The following is a 13,364-nucleotide window of genomic DNA, read 5'->3' as shown; positions in this document are numbered from 1 at the left end:
TATCTGCTGTTCGGTGGTCTAGCCTCGTCTGCTCACTAGCTGGCATGTTCCTTGCCATAGTTCCTTGGAGCTTGAAGCCCTCATGCTCCTTCACACCGTGACTCAGAAAATAGCCTGTGGCTGGCTGTGAGGATACATGGTCTGGCCCTTGGAAATTTCCAAGATTTCATGCAGATGACTTAAAAGACATCATTCAGTGTGGCCACACCTAAGGCCACACCTAAAGGCCTGGAGAGGGAAACATGCTTGATGGCTGCAGAACAATGTAGTGAGGGCTGGTGGCCTCCTCCCCTCAGGGCCGGCAGACATTCCATCGTTTTGACAAGTTCAACTCCAAATACAACCCTGTGGGGGCCAGTGAGCTTCGTGACCTGTATTTAAAAACTGAAAACTACCTGGGAGGAGAGTACTTTGCCAGGATGGTCAAGGTGAGCAGTCCCTTGGCCTCTCCAAGGCCACCTCAGATACCTGATGGTGTCTGCTTTCAGAGGGGACCCTGCATGGCCTTCTGTTCCTTCCCTTCCCTGAATCTCCTCTATCCACTACCCAGCTCAGGAACCTATGCTCTGGCCCTGGTCTCCTTCTTCTGAGAATGGGCAGGCTGGTGCTGTGTGCCAACTGCAGGGAGGAGGAGGGGAGGGCATCCACCTTGGCAGAGCTCACAGCATCCTGGCACCATGCCTGTCTCTATTTATAGTCTAAACTTGGCTGGGTGCGGGGTGACTCTGCGTGGAGTTGTTGTTGCTGCCCAGCCTAGTTCTGCAATGTGACGGTGCAGACCCAAGGCCTTTCTCCCCCAGGGGAGGAGCCTCCACTATGGTTGAAGAGCTCACATGGCAGTAGGCAGCAGGGATGCAGATCAGCCTTCCTGGCTGGGAGCAGCTGGCCCAGGACCCAGCTGTCATGCAGAGCTGGAGGTAGAGATCTCCCATGTAGCTTGGAGGCTTTGGGGCTGATCTGGTTCTTCTTGGTGCCAGGAGGTGGCCCGGGAGCTGGAGGAGAGCAAGTATCAGTACTCGGAGCCACGGCTCTCCATCTATGGCCGCAGTCCTGAGGAGTGGCCCAACCTGGCCCGCTGGTTCATCCAGCACAAGGTCTACTCACCCAACATGCGCTGGATCATCCAGGTGCCCCGGATCTAGTGAGTGAGGGGCCCCACTGTCTGCCCCATGCCCCTGGGCATGACATCCTGTCTGGTGGGCTGGAGACTGTTAAGTCCAGTGCCATCTTAGACCTCTCCTCCCCAGGGAAGAGTGGTTGGCAAAGACGCCCTTATGACACTTAAAATTTGGTTCTTTGAAGAATATTTATGTGCCAAGGCCTTGTGGGGTCTACTGGCTTGCCTTCTTGTTGAAGGTTTGGGTGGGCCTAGAGGCCTGGGATGTCGTGGTAGTGGCCCACATTGCTGACTTCCCCTTGGATCACTGCTCCCCTCTCTGGGTGGGCTGGGCTGTGGGGTCTAGGGAAACTGAGCTGAGTGGAACTGAGTCTGGATCACTGGGAAACTGGAGGACTCCTCTCTGGGACCCTTGGCCACCTGAATCCCTTTGCCCCACTCGTGAATGGCCTCTGGCTTGAGACAGGTGAGGCAGGTGTGGAGTTGCACAGCACTGCCCAGTGTTGCAGAAGGGCCACAGCTGACTCTACCTTGGGTGCTTAGAGGGAAGCAGTGCTGAAGTGACTGTGGCCACTCTGTAGCAGGCCAAGGGGACTGTGGGTCCACCCAACAGGCCAGTCTTTGCTTCCCTACAGTGATATATTTAGGTCAAAGAAGCTGCTGCCAAACTTTGGAAAGATGCTGGAGAATATCTTCCTGCCCCTTTTTAAGGCCACAATCAACCCCCAAGATCATCGGGAGCTTCACCTCTTCCTCAAATATGTAAGTGGTGGGTACCTAGGTGAGCTCACCATGGTGGAGGAGGGCTCACTCCTTGCCATGGCCTCCCTTCTCAGCTCCCGCCACCCTGTACACCAGGCCTAGGGCTGCCTGCCCCTAGAAGCAGATTTTCTAAAATAAGGGAGCATGCCCAGGTGGGAGGTCCTGGGGCAGTCTGTGGGTCCAGTGGGGAAGGGCAGCGAGTAGGTAAGGACTGAGAGTTGGTTCCTGGCCACGCACGCTGAAGACATGGATCCTGTCCCAGCCAGCACCAAGTTGCCCCAGGGTCTCCTTAAAAATGCAGACATTTCTGCTCCTCTCTTTTTACCTGAAACAAAGGTCCTCACACCATTTTTGGTTTAGTATAATGAGCTCTAGGATCTGCCATGCAACCAGCGCGGGCTTCATGAAAGAAGGTTCAGTTCATAAGAAATTATTAGGGAGTTTTAAATTAAAGAGACAGACTCTCATTACCTTTACTATCAGCTCCGAGACAGCTTCTCCTAGCTCCCGCCTCCAGCCACCTAATGCGGTGATGAGGTTTATAGAAGAGACTAGCGAGAGAGGGAGAGTACGCCAGGGAGTGAGCTTTTATTGGGGAACGGAAAATCCCATCCAATGAAGGTTAAGGGGGGCAGCATCCCAAGGTCAAGGACGATGATTGGGTCTTCAGGTCAGTAGCCAGGCACGCCTCTGCACGGACAAGCCCTCGGACCTGGGAAAGGGTGGGGAAGGCTCAGACACAGCTGTGTATAAGCACCTCTCATCCAGCCAGAGAGGTAACTCAAATCACGTGTGAGGATGGCCTCCCACACCAGGAAATATATTTCACTTCTGTATTCGAGTAGTTATAGGAAAAGGGAAGAAGGGGTATGGTAGAGACTCCAGGAGGGAGGGGATCAGTTTTCACCCCCTTCCTCTGGATGCCAGGAGTAAAGAGGATGTCAGACAGAGCAGCAAGTTCAGGACTGGAGGAGGCTTTGGGGAGGTGGAGGTACTGATGGAGGTGAAGGTGGAGGTGATGGGATGAGGTCTGGTAGGGAGGAGCCCAGGGGATCAAGGTCTGGGGAGGGCGTGGTTGAGTCTGGACATGTAGGGGTTGCCTGGAAAGTGTTTGGACAAGCTGAGGGACCTCACTGAGTATATGTTTTAGACAAGCATCATCTGGCTGTGTGGAGGAGGAAGGCCTGAAACAGAAGGTGGTGGGGGGCTAGGAGGAGAGTGAGAGGCCTGTTCCAGTCCCAGAGACATAGTGGGCACTTGAGCCAACGGTGACAGCTCACATTTTTTGCGCTTGCTGCCAAGCCTAGTGGTACTCCATTATGTGGCCTCACTTCAGCCTCACAGCTATCCTGTCTGCATCTCAGTTGCGCTGTTGGTAATAAGCAGAGTTACTGTGTGTGTGCCATGTACTTTGTGCTGGACACTATGTGCAGGGCCCTCCATTGATTCTCTCCTGTAATCTCAATTGCTCTATGAAGCTACTGGCTCCAGTGTACACTCCAGGAAATTAAACAGATCACAAAGCTAGAAAGTGGCAGAACTGGAATTCATTCCCAGGAGGACCTGACTCCCCTGTTCTGTGTTGCCGCCTGTGTACAGGAAGTGAGCTTGAGGCCTGCTCGAGACAGGGCAGGGGCTCTGGGCAGAGCAGGCTTCATGAGAAGGGGCTGGTGTAGACTCACAGGACCTAAGTGGAGGCTGGAAGAAGGAGGAGACGGATGCCTCCTGGGTGCCTGCTTTGTAGGAGGGTGGATGGTGCATTTGAAGGCTGCTGTCAACCGTGAGGGAAGAGCAGGCTTGAGAGGGGAGTTGGGTTTGGACGTATTTTGAGATTGAGGCCTGTGAGATGCAGTGGTGAGGCCCTGTACTGGGCGGATAGAGATTGGGAGAGGGGATGGCACTATCCCCATGCTGGAATGTTCAGTTGTCACGGCAGAGCTGGAGGTCCTCTCTAGCTCCCCAGACCCAATCAGGAGCTGCTGAGAGCCATGGTGGGAATGTGTTGTTCCCTTGAACAGAGGGCTCTGTGACAGGAAGTTTCTGGCCAAGACCCTTGTGTTCCCTGCTCTGCAGGATCCCTCCTGACCACAGAGACACCAGACAGGCTGGCAGACCTGGCTGGGGCCAGGGCCTAGAGCCTGGGGCCTGGGCTAGGAGCCCCCAGTGTGAGCCAGTTGTGGCCTGAGTTGGGAAATCATTCTTTCTTCTGTCTGGTGCTCAGGCCCCTCCCCAAAATCCTGCTAAGGCCAAGTGAAAGGAGGGAGGCTGTTGGCAGACCTCCCCCAAGTGCTGGCTGAGGGCTGTGTCCTCTGCAGGTATGTTCTTGGTCAGGGCCCAGCCTCTGGGGATTAGCCAGAGGCTCTGGGAATCCACAGATGAGTTCCAGCTGAGGTCTAACTCATTGGAAGAAGGAGCTTCCTGAGGTCCTTGTGGCCTGGTTCAAAGGGCAGTTCCCCTCAGCTAGCAGAGCTGCCTGTGGGAACAATAGCTCAGCCTGGACAGTGGGCCTCTGGTCTGTTTGTGAGGCACCTGGCTGGCATTTCAGGCCACACCTGGACGTGCCCCAGTGTATCTTCTACCTAAGGCCCCAAAGGGCCCAGACCTAGGGCCCTTGTGCGTCATCTTGCTCAGGCAACTTCCTTTACCACTTTGGCCCTGGTTTGCCCAACTTTACGGTGGGGCTCGTAGCCAACCCCTCCCTTACAGCGTTCTTCAGTGTTGAATTAGCTGGTGTGTGTGAGGAGCTTGAAGCAGGGCCTGGGGTGTAGTAGATGCATGACATAGAGTAGCTCCCCTTCCCTGTCATAGCTTGTCACTATGCTGCTGGCAGTGGCACAGAAGAGGGATGGGCAGTGGGTCTAGGGACCACATTCTCACCTGGCCCAACCTGAGTTGTCCCGACTATCAACACTGCCACACAGGGACTGGGCACTCTCCAGCCTGGCCTACGGGGACCATGGGAATCTCTGGAAGAACAGACTGTGGCACTGCACCCAGTCCCCATCCCTGGGAGGAAAGTGGCCTCAGTCAGGCTCGGGGTTCCTGGGTGAGACGTGAACCTGAGAGGCCTGAACTCCTAGGCCCTCCAAAGCTCAGCTCTGAGCCACAGGAAGCTGAGCCAAACCTGAGTCCTGACCTGTCCCACCTTGGCTTGATGCTCAAGACCCCCTCTTTTGTCCAGGTGACAGGGTTTGACAGTGTGGATGATGAGTCCAAGCATAGCGACCACATGTTCTCAGACAAGAGCCCCAGCCCAGACATCTGGACCAGCGAGCAGAACCCTCCCTACAGCTACTACCTGTACTACATGTATGCCAACATCATGGTGCTCAACAACCTCCGCAGGTGGGTGAGGCCACCCCTTGCACAGGCCTGTGTTCACGCGCTAGCATATACCAAGTGCATGCACTCCACACGGCTATGTACACTCCAACCAACACATCCATTTGCTCACACAGACAACCCCCAGGACACCACACAAAGCATGCATCACACGATCACACATGCATGCCGGCATGTCCACAACACGCATGCCAGCACACATGCATATATACAGTGAAGCTACACACCACACAGTTCATAGGTACACACTCACCAACACATACCTCCATGTGTACCTGTATGTCCCTGAGACAACAGAAACAGGACATGTGAGCACATATGAACATTCACTCAACACCAACAGTGTCTGCACACATTTGTGTTTTCAGCTAATTACTGCAGCTGCAATGTGATGGGCACAGTGTAGGCATCAAACAACTAATGGAGGAAAGTACACTCAGTTCACCAGTGCCTCATGTGTGGTCTTACCTGCACAGGCTGCCTCCAGCCACATATGAGGCACACACGGTGGGAGTCAGATGCCCAGGGCAGCAGGGCAGGGAGCCATTCCATGCCCCTGCTGGGCCTGTGGGCCCCATGGCTCAGCCTAGGCCAGTGCGAGCTAGTAGGTGTGGAGGTTGTGAACAGGGCTGTGGTTGAAGGAAGACACCTGGTATTGGGTGGAGGCAGTCCTTGGATGAGCTTTTAGAGGTGGGGATTCTAGTTCTAGCTTTGCTATGGACTTGCTCAGTGGCTTCACTGAATACAGCCTTACTCTCTGCACCTCGGTTTGCCCATTTTTGTAATAAAGAGGTTGGACTTGGTTTGTCATGGTGTGTTTCATGCCCTGGAGGCTCATGAATGGGAAACAAGTCCTGGAGACCAAGGAAAGCACAAGAGTCGGTAGCAGGCAGCCAGGGTTATCCTAGGCCCTATCTCTGCCCCTGGAGATCATAACTGTTAGCTCTGAGGGGCTCTAGACCTGGGCTTCTGAATTTTTGGAGGGGTTATTTCTAGGCTGTACTGGGTCAGCTGTGCTGTGCCATGGGCATAGTCTCCCCTGAAGCAGGTCCTGGGCTGAGGGTGTGGACCCCAAGCCGAGTGAACCAGGGTGCTTCCTGACCTAGGGCCTCCCTTTTCCTACAGGGAACGAGGCCTGAGCACATTTCTGTTCCGGCCTCACTGTGGGGAGGCTGGCTCCATCACCCACCTGGTGTCTGCCTTTCTAACTGCTGACAACATTTCCCATGGGCTGCTCCTCAAGAAGGTAAGCAAGCCACTCACGGGACCCTGCCCCGCAGTAGCTGTCCGCCCCTGGCCAGTGGTGCTAGAGGGCCAGGGCTTTTATCTGGGCCGGGCTGTCTGTAGTCATCTTGGTTTCATTTTTAATTTTGAAAGTAATATAAAACCAAGCACGTCATGATTGAGATTTTCTGAAAACTGGAGAAATTAATAAAAAAGCCTTACTGCTACTAATTTATGGAAACAGCTTTATTAGCTTTTTAGTATTTCCAACTCCCATCTTTCATCCACAACAAGCAATCTGCCAGTGAGTCACATCCCCAGCCCTTTTTCTTTTTTCTTTTTGAGACATGGTCTTGGTAAGTTATTGAAGCTGGTCTTGAACTTGTGATCCTTCTACCTCAGCCTCCTGAGTTGCTGGGATCACAGCTGGGCACTAATGTGCCCGGCTCACCCACAGCATATTTTTAATGCATTTGTAATAGTAAACACAGAAATTTGGCTCCTACATTGTCCCTTAACACTGTATAGTAAGCAGTTTTCTGTGCTGCAATATAATACCTGGCTCCTCACTCCAAAGGCTTTAGATGAATTATCTGCCACTTGGTCTACAACTGATTCAACTAGTCCCAGTGGTGGGCACACATCAGCCATCCAACTTCTCCCTTATGTAAATAATGCTACCATGAACTCTGAGTACTTAGTCTTCCCATGTGTTGGGTCACTTACATAGGAATATTTTTTGGAGTCCTTACCCTGGTCTGGCAGTTCCAGCCTGTGTCACATTTCTGTGTGGGGTGCACGCTACTTGAGAAGACCCCTGCAGCTTGGCCAAGTGTGCCCCATCCATCCCTTCAGAACACACCGAGGGGCTGCAGTGTTTATAATCTCTACTTGAATGTTTGAAATCAAAGCACAAAACCATACAAATGGAGCATCTCCTGACTGACTTGGGTCCCCTCGGGGAGGGGAGATGAAGATGTAGGTTGCGGCAACCGCCCCTTCTGCTCCTCACTGTGCCTTGACTCTAAAGCCAAGAGTGTGTACACCAAACTGAGGGTAGATAGCAAGGCTGTGGCCTGGGGGCTGGCATGTGATGTAGGAATGGAGGAAAGGGGGAAAAGGGAAGGTAGGCTGTATACTGGCTTTGGGGAACTTGGGGACCTGTAAGGACACTGTCCAACCTCCAGCACGTGTTACAGGAATTTGGTGGTTTTTTTTTGCAGAGTCCGGTATTGCAGTATCTCTACTACCTTGCTCAGATCCCCATTGCTATGTCCCCTCTTAGCAACAACAGCCTTTTCCTAGAATATTCCAAGAATCCTCTGCGGGAATTCCTGCACAAGGGACTGCACATCTCTCTCTCCACTGATGACCCCATGCAGTTCCACTACACAAAGGTGAGGGCTCTGGGACAAGGGCGGCTGTGTCCAAGCAGCCTTTGGTCCTGGCCTGTCTTCCCATGTGGGTACCCGTACTCATGGTTCAGTTTGGCTTTGGGGTGGGGTTGGTGACCCAGTAAAGAAAAAGGGTGAGCCCCAGGTAAGGAAAAGTCTCTTTCAGGAACCCTCTTTGGGGTTCTTGAACCTTGAAGACACAAGTACATTTCTTTGGTTTTCTCCATTTTCCTCTGATATTTACTAGCTCTGTGGCCTTGGTCAAGTTATTAAACTTCTCTGAATTCTTCTTCTTCTTCATTTACAAAATGGGCATAAAATTCTCTGTGTTCCTGCAGAAATTCATTAAGAAAATAATCTAAAAATTATAATAGAGTCTAATATGTCTGCATATAGCATTTATTCAAAATATTAGGTGCCTTTTTATTAATACTATTATTATTACTACTCTTTGTATTTCTGGGAAAAGTGAAAAATCTTAGAAACTAAAGACATTTAAAACTATTAATTCATTTAAAAACAACACTATGAACTTGTTATATAAATAGCAATTTTTATGAAAAATAACTATTTCCCAAAACAAAAATACTGAGTGGCTTTGTTTTGCAATTTTGCAAATCCTTTAATGTCTTACTTAATAGAAGACAGCTGGGTTCCCATATCTGCTTCTGCATTCAATTTGTTTTTATCAAAATTTGTGAAAATAATATTGCCTCACAAAGATACATAGTTGGCAAAGGCTGGACCTTTCAGAAGGTCTTTGTGTCCCAGAGGGCATTGGAGCACTTTGGGAACCACTGCTGTAGAAGACAGAGGCAGTGGGGTGGATGGGGGAAGAGGTAATGGGAGGACTGGGGATTCATGGCAGACAGTCACATCCCAAAAGATGACAGGACCACAGCACAAAGCTCATCCTCTGGGGGTAACATCATCTCCTGGCTTGTACTAGGACCATTTTTTATTCTTATTTAATGTTCCATCTCTTCTCTCAGTACTTTACTCATACTTTTAAAATCTTAAGAAAAAAGTGCATTAAGTAATTCTAAAGAGCAGCTATTAAAAATGTGCCTGACTAGAGAGGTAAAAATTTTGTAGGAGGCCATGGATTTGGAATGGGCACCTGTACTAAGCCCAACAGACTAAGCCATTATAGACAATTCAGTAACTGAGCTTAGGTTGGTTACAGGAGACCCTGGAGCCAACTAACTAGTGAAGCTGTAACAATTTACTGGTTGATTGATGAAGCTGTAACCAGTGAAGTTGTTCTGTGTGCTTTCTGTTTTTCTATAAATGCTGTCAGATCCCATTGTTGGCTGGAGTTCTCTGTCCTGGCTCTGGGAGCTGCCCTATTCATGAGTCATTTTTGTTTTGTTTTGCTTGAACAGACTCTTATTACATTTAATTGGTATTAGGAATTCTCCTTTTAACAGGGATTGTCCCAGAGCACAGAGCCTGGCATCACTGATGACTGGCACTCAGTTTTGAACATGGTAGAGCCCAGTACTGGTCAAAAACCAAATGTAGAGGTATTCTTTTATTTCTGTTTGGTAACTTAAAATTTCACATAGAAAAGATCCTAGGAGTTTGGGATTTAAGGTGTGATGCTGTTTGAAGACTCAGGTGCCAAAAAAGTAGTAAAGGAAAATGAACTCTGCAATGTAGGTGGTTTTCAGTTTTGGAGATGTGTGAAGGGTAGAAATGGACATTCTACATCTAATCCATGTCCTCTGGGGAGGGGTCTAGGAAGCACTGATGGAGGAATATGCCATTGCAGCCCAAGTGTGGAAGCTGAGCACGTGTGACCTGTGTGAGATCGCCAGGAACAGTGTGCTGCAGAGTGGCCTCTCACATCAGGTACGGTGTGATGGGGCTGCCCTTGTCCCTTCCATCCTTCAACAAATGGGCAAAGAATGTCTACTGTGTGCACGGGGGTCTGTGGCGAACAGAACAAGCGGGGCCTCTGGTGCACGGACTCTTGGGCTCTGGGAGGATCCTCTGGAGCCTCCTGGACTTTCATGGCTGCTCCCTCACCCTTTTCAGACCTGTACTCAGTGACACTCTAAAATAGCCACACACTTGCCATCCTCCTCTGTTCCTTAAATCTGTTTTTTCTTTATAACATTTGTCACAACCGACACTGTAACATGTACCTATGTTTTTCTCTTGGAATGGAAGCTCTATGATGGCAGAGCCTTATTGCATGCATATCCCCAGACCCTAGGCACAGGCCTGGCACATAGTAGCCACTAAGTACTTTCAAACTAGATGATAGTATCTAAATTGAATAAAAATTCTAGGGATGGGACCCAGGTGTCAGCAATATTTGTATAGATCCCTGTGATTCTGCTGTGGAGCCAGAGTTGAGAACCCTCCTCCGGAAGGTATCTCAGTTCCTGGGACACCTCCCCTGGGAAATGTCACTGGTACAAGAAGAGGCTACCTCAGGCGCTGTACTTGTGGATGACGATACAGGGAACAGAGGCTCAAGATTCTGTGTGTAGTTCGCCAGAAACACCTGTCTGCTCTTGTCAGCTCACAGGAGGGACTTAACATCTTCACCTCACCTTCTCCATCCCCAGCAGTTCCTACAGTTCTTCCCTTCCAGGAAATCATAGGAATGAATGACCGAGGCTGTCAGGTGACATCCTCAGGGACACAGAGGCCAGAAGGAATTTTATGAGTCCTGCGGGGAGATGTATTTATGGGGAATCTGCTTCACGGGGACTAGTCTGTATGTTATGGCTAATGTCAAAGCTACCGTGTGGGTACAGAAAGTGAATCTATTTGTATTTTTCTTGGTCCACAGGAAAAGCAAAAGTTTTTGGGACAAAATTATTACAAAGAAGGACCTGAGGGAAATGATATTCGAAAGACAAATGTTGCTCAGATCCGGATGGCGTTCCGATATGAGACCTTATGCAACGAGCTCAGCTTCCTGTCTGATGCCATGAAATCAGAAGAGTTCACAGCCCTGACCAAATAGGTCCGCACTCGACACGCACCTTAACCTTTTAGTTTAATTTTAAGTCAGCTATGGCTAACAGTGGTCAAGATACCAAATTAGGGTTTTCCTCTGTGAAGAGGATGTGTCTGAAGAAATTTTAAACTTGTGATTTTGGTTGCCCTGTTCATTTTATGATCAGACATGCCCACTTCTGTTAGTATTTCTGAGTAAGAAATGGCAGCTTTTCCTCGGGCACCTGGGAGCTGGCACTAGTCTGTACTTGCTCCGAATTTTCCACATATTTCTCTTGTACCTGCTGAGGCTAAAGAGTTAGGGCCAGGATTATCCATAGTCAAATGCCAAGTGACATGAGGCCTGTGTGGTTTTCTGCCACTTCTCTCTGCAGGCCTTGCAGGCTAATTGGTAGCTGTTCATTTCGGCCTTTGGCTGGCTGGATGCCTTACACAAAATCACTTCAAAGCTCCCTTTCATAAAGGGGCTACTTTGAGAGGAATAGAAGAGATTCCCTTCTTGACAATTTTTTTTTTTATGAATTTCTTAACCTGTTTTATTTAGCTCTCCTTTCTAACTTATAAAATCAAGTTTGCTTATTAACATGGGCACTCCTATTCTGTTTTGGTTTCCTTGTCTGGAAAGTGTTTTCAAATGTGTTCTGTGAATCCCCCCCAAGAACAATTCCAGGGGTGGGGAGGAAATGGGGCAAGTGAGGCTCTGGGGGCTGTCAAAGTGACTCTGCTTTCATCAGTCTTCCACTGGGGCTACCACATATTTTCATTTGAAAACTAAAAACTTTAAAAAATACAGAACCAAATGATCTCTGTTTCTTCTGGTTTTAATATCCTACGATTGTAGCCCAATTATTATTTTATCCATGAAGAGTTAGGCCAGAGAAGTGAAATTTGTTTGCTCAGGGTCACACAGCTAATAAGACGACTAGAACTAGGTTTCCTTATTTCCAATCCAGTCCTCCCCCTGCTATTCCATTAGACTGCACAAATGACTTTTTCTTTTTAAACCACTGTAACCTGGTACCTTTTTTTCAAAGACAAAATTTCCCCCTTACCTGATATGAAGACTTCTTCAGAAGATGAGTGGTCCCAGGTAGAAAGCATTTCTATGACCAATCTGAAGTTAAACTTTGTTAATGAATTCCTCATCTGTGTTACTAGTGCCTAGTACATTGTAGGTGCTCAATAAATGCACATGGAATAAATGGATGAATTTCTCTTTTTGCAACTTTTTAAGGACCTGTGCTCTGAGCACTCAACAAAGTACTCAAAACTAGAAGAATCCTGTTTTTGTGTGGGAACATGCGTATTGACGTTAGATTGTCTTGTCCTGTGACTTTATAATGCCTGCCCCTCCAGTGGTCAACATAGCATATGAAACTATAAATGTAATCATTTTATTAGGCAAACATATGTGCTATATTATATAGCTAATTATGAAACTGAATAAAAACCCGTCATTATCTTGGAAATTATTTTTAAAAGCCTCCATTTGTATACATTCACCCTAACATAGCAAGTACTGTACAGTTTTTCATTGTAATTTTATCTGTATCAAGTATTTTTTTAATTATTAAATAAAAGTATGTTAGGACTGATTCAATAATTTAAAACTATCTCAAATTAATATTTACATCAATTTTTTTTTTTTTTTGAGATTGGGCATAATGAAGAGATATCAATAACTGTTAGTTTATTTTTTACTAAGACTGAGACATGGATGACATTCACTAGAAAAATTCAAATTATTCAAACTGAAGTTCATTAGACCTTAGAAGGTAAATCTTTGCTATCTTTTTCCTCTAACTTCTGCCTTATTAGGGGTTTATCAGCAAAGTTCCTCTCCCTGGATATTACATTAGTCTGCTCAGCCAATGTGTGTTGGTTCTACTGTCCTGCAATCTTTCCAGGCACCTATCTTCTGGAGCACTTTACGCTCTGACTACACTGTTGTACTTGATTGGCCTTTTTGGAGGTAAATTCTTTCTTTCCATTGTGTTCACAGTTGGAATCAAAGGCAACTGTACACTGGTTTCTAAAGGAATGGTTTTGAGGCAGTGTTAATTAGTGTGTTTTCCGTGTAACTTCGAGTTGTATGACTGAAACAGTCAACATCATTACTCTTTGCCTCATGCACACAAATCTCAGCTCCTGGGATGGTATTTATCAAGGCCCATTCCTGGCTTTTACTTTCCCTTGGATTAAACAGAGCTGAAAGCACATCCCTCCAGCTATCTCTTTACTTGTTTCTGAGTACTGTGCTGGTAAAACTATATTAGTGGTGCACCTGAATGTTCTATCCCTGAACCATGACTGTTATAAAGAACAAGTGTAATTAACTCCAATAAAAGGCACACAAATCATAGATAAATACAGCTCCGTGGAAATTTCTGTACCCTCAACCTCTAAAGAATAAATATTTTTTTAGTAAGATGATGACAGTAAGACTATGAATACATTCTGAGGAGGCTTTTATGTCTCCTGACACCAAAATGTAAATTTCTCCACAGTATGATAATATGCACCAGAAAATTTAATTATAAGCTGCCACT

The 13,364-nt window shown here is 47.9% G+C and overlaps 1 protein-coding gene across 4 annotated transcripts in view; it reads left to right on the top strand.

The window, feature by feature from the left end:
- Window positions 1-12,287, top strand: part of Ampd3 (adenosine monophosphate deaminase 3) — a 44,807-nt gene extending 32,520 nt beyond the window's left edge. For all 4 annotated transcript variants that reach the window (XM_046438007.2, XM_058576869.1, XM_046438006.2 and 1 more), the window contains exons 8-15: window positions 297-428; window positions 978-1,141; window positions 1,753-1,879; window positions 5,061-5,224; window positions 6,347-6,467; window positions 7,669-7,842; window positions 9,583-9,693; window positions 10,646-12,287. In XM_046438007.2, the coding sequence (XP_046293963.1) occupies window positions 297-428; window positions 978-1,141; window positions 1,753-1,879; window positions 5,061-5,224; window positions 6,347-6,467; window positions 7,669-7,842; window positions 9,583-9,693; window positions 10,646-10,822 (1,170 nt within the window). In that variant the 3' untranslated portion in view covers window positions 10,823-12,287. The remainder of the gene's footprint in view (window positions 1-296; window positions 429-977; window positions 1,142-1,752; window positions 1,880-5,060; window positions 5,225-6,346; window positions 6,468-7,668; window positions 7,843-9,582; window positions 9,694-10,645) is intronic.
- Window positions 12,288-13,364: the final 1,077 nt, after the last annotated feature.

This window comes from Marmota monax, unplaced genomic scaffold (assembly GCF_021218885.2).
Source record: "Marmota monax isolate L192 unplaced genomic scaffold, Marmota_monax_Labrador192_F-V1.1 WCK01_AAM20220418_F8-fsc00061, whole genome shotgun sequence".
Lineage (NCBI taxonomy): Eukaryota > Metazoa > Chordata > Mammalia > Rodentia > Sciuridae > Marmota > Marmota monax.
Note: the sequence above shows the minus strand (reverse complement) of the source record. Positions and strands in the feature narration are given on the sequence as shown.